Raw genomic sequence first — 1,958 nt, 5'->3', positions numbered from 1 at the left:
GGTCATCCAGCCAGGTGCAAGTGGAGGAGTGGGGAATCAAACCCGGTTCTCCAAGATTAGAGTCCACGCACTTAACCACGACACCAAACTGGCTCTCTTTTTGGTTCCTGATGGCCTCTGAACATACTCACCTGCTTAAAGTTCTTGTTGTACAACACGCAACAGACAGGCTGTTCCTGAGTCTTGATTTCTGCCTCGGAGGTTTCCGTCCCAAAGAACATGCCAATCTGCAGCACAACAAAAAGGACCAAAAGGAAAACACAGGTACTCGTCACACCCTCAAGGCCAACACCCACATGTGTCCCATAAAGAAAAGCAACAGCGGTGCTTGTTCTACAGAACTTAAGAATCTTGACAAAAACTGCTCTTTTTCAAGGTCAGCTGTGCCAGAGCTTGTGACTGACCCAAGGTCACATCAGCAGGTGCAAGTGGAGGAGTGGGGAATCAAACCTGGTTCTCCCAGATTAGAGTCCGCACACTTAACCACTACACCAAATTGGCCTCAGAACATCAGAAGAGCCCTGCTGGGTCAGACCAGTGGTCCATCTAGTCCAGCATCCTGTCCCACACAGTGGCCAACTAGCTCCTCTGGAGGGCCAACAACAGGGCACAGAGGCTGAGGCCTTCCCCTGATGTTGCCTCCTGGCTCTGGGATTCAGAGGATTAGAGCCCTAAAGAGGGAGAGAAGGAAGGAAGGAAGGAAGGAACTTATTTGCATATGCCACACCCCCTGACATCACCGGAAGTGTGTCAGAAGGCAACACCCACCACTCAGGCTCCACTGGACTGTTTTGAATTACTAGCTATTGGGGGGGAGGGATGTGCAGATCTGTCCTCACAGAGGAGAGAGAGCTTGTACCTAAATAAAACTTGGTCTTAAAGGTGCCACTGGGCTGTTTTGGATTGCTAGCTATGGGGGGGAGGGATGCGCAGATCTGCCCTCACAGAGAGGGAAAGCTTGTACCTGAAGGCGGGCTGGCGGGGACTCCGCAACTTACCTGGCTGCTTCTTGCTCTTCATGGCCTGGGGCTGCTGGGAGCAGGGGGTGGGGCTTGTTGCATGTGCCCGCCCCCTGGGCTCTTTACTGCCAGAGCTCTGCTCCTGTGCGCTCCTGCAGGAAATGACCCCTGCCCCTAATAGAACTTTGTTGGTCTTAAAGGTGCCCCTCTGGACTCAGACTGCGTTCTGCAGATTCCTCCAGTCCTACTTATTGCAGGCAAGTCAAAAAAAAAGAAGTCTCCAAAGACCTGAAAAAGCAGGCACCCGATTAATTGTCCGGTGAAACGGGGACCCGGATCGATACAGGTCCAAGTTCGGGCCTTGCTCCACCCACTGCTCCTCTCTCTCCCTCCTCTTTCACAAACTTCTCACCATGTAAGTGGCGCAAGCCAGTAAGTTGGCAGCCACGTGGTAGCAGGCAGCCGAAATGGGAGCGTTTCCGAGCGGCACGTTCCTGCCGTGAATGGACTGCAGGCAGAAGTGATCCAGCAAGTCCCAGATGCGGATGTTCTGCGGGAGGCAGGAGAGAAGTCGGGAGGTGAATGGGATGCGCGGACTCCGAGGCTCGACGCAAAAGGCGCTGCGCAAGAGCTTGCGAGACGTTACCCGACCATGCAACACACAGATTTCACCCAATAGATTAAATTACATATTTAATATTTAGGTAAAGTTCCCTTGCTCGAAAGCCAGTCGAGTCCAACTCTGGGGTTGCGGTGCTCATCTCCGTTTCCAAGCCGAAGAGCCAGCGCTGTCCGAAGACGTTTCCGTGGTCATGTGGCCGGCATGACTAGACACCAAGGCGCACGGAATGCTGTGACCTTCCCACCGAAGTGGTACGTATTTATCTACTTGCAATGTCTTGCTTTCGAACTGCTAGGTTGGCATGAATAAAACACTGGACTGTTTTGCATTGCTAGCTGGGGGGCAAAACGGGACACAGGGAGGGAGGGAGGGAGGGA

General features: G+C 53.1%; 1 protein-coding gene across 1 annotated transcript in view; it reads right to left on the bottom strand.

Annotated features, from left to right (window-relative positions):
* EFCAB8 (EF-hand calcium binding domain 8) overlaps positions 1–1,958 on the bottom strand; it is a 59,418-nt gene that overhangs the window by 29,834 nt on the left and 27,626 nt on the right. The window contains exons 12-13 of the mRNA XM_015426175.1: positions 1,372–1,509; positions 132–227 (exon numbers count right to left, since the gene is read on the bottom strand). Coding sequence (XP_015281661.1) covers positions 132–227; positions 1,372–1,509 — 234 coding nt within the window. The remainder of the gene's footprint in view (positions 1–131; positions 228–1,371; positions 1,510–1,958) is intronic.

Source organism: Gekko japonicus, unplaced genomic scaffold (genome assembly GCF_001447785.1).
Source record: "Gekko japonicus isolate JY-2015 unplaced genomic scaffold, Gekko_japonicus_V1.1 scaffold291, whole genome shotgun sequence".
Classification (NCBI taxonomy): domain Eukaryota; kingdom Metazoa; phylum Chordata; class Lepidosauria; order Squamata; family Gekkonidae; genus Gekko; species Gekko japonicus.
This window is presented reverse-complemented; position numbering and strand designations above follow the sequence as displayed.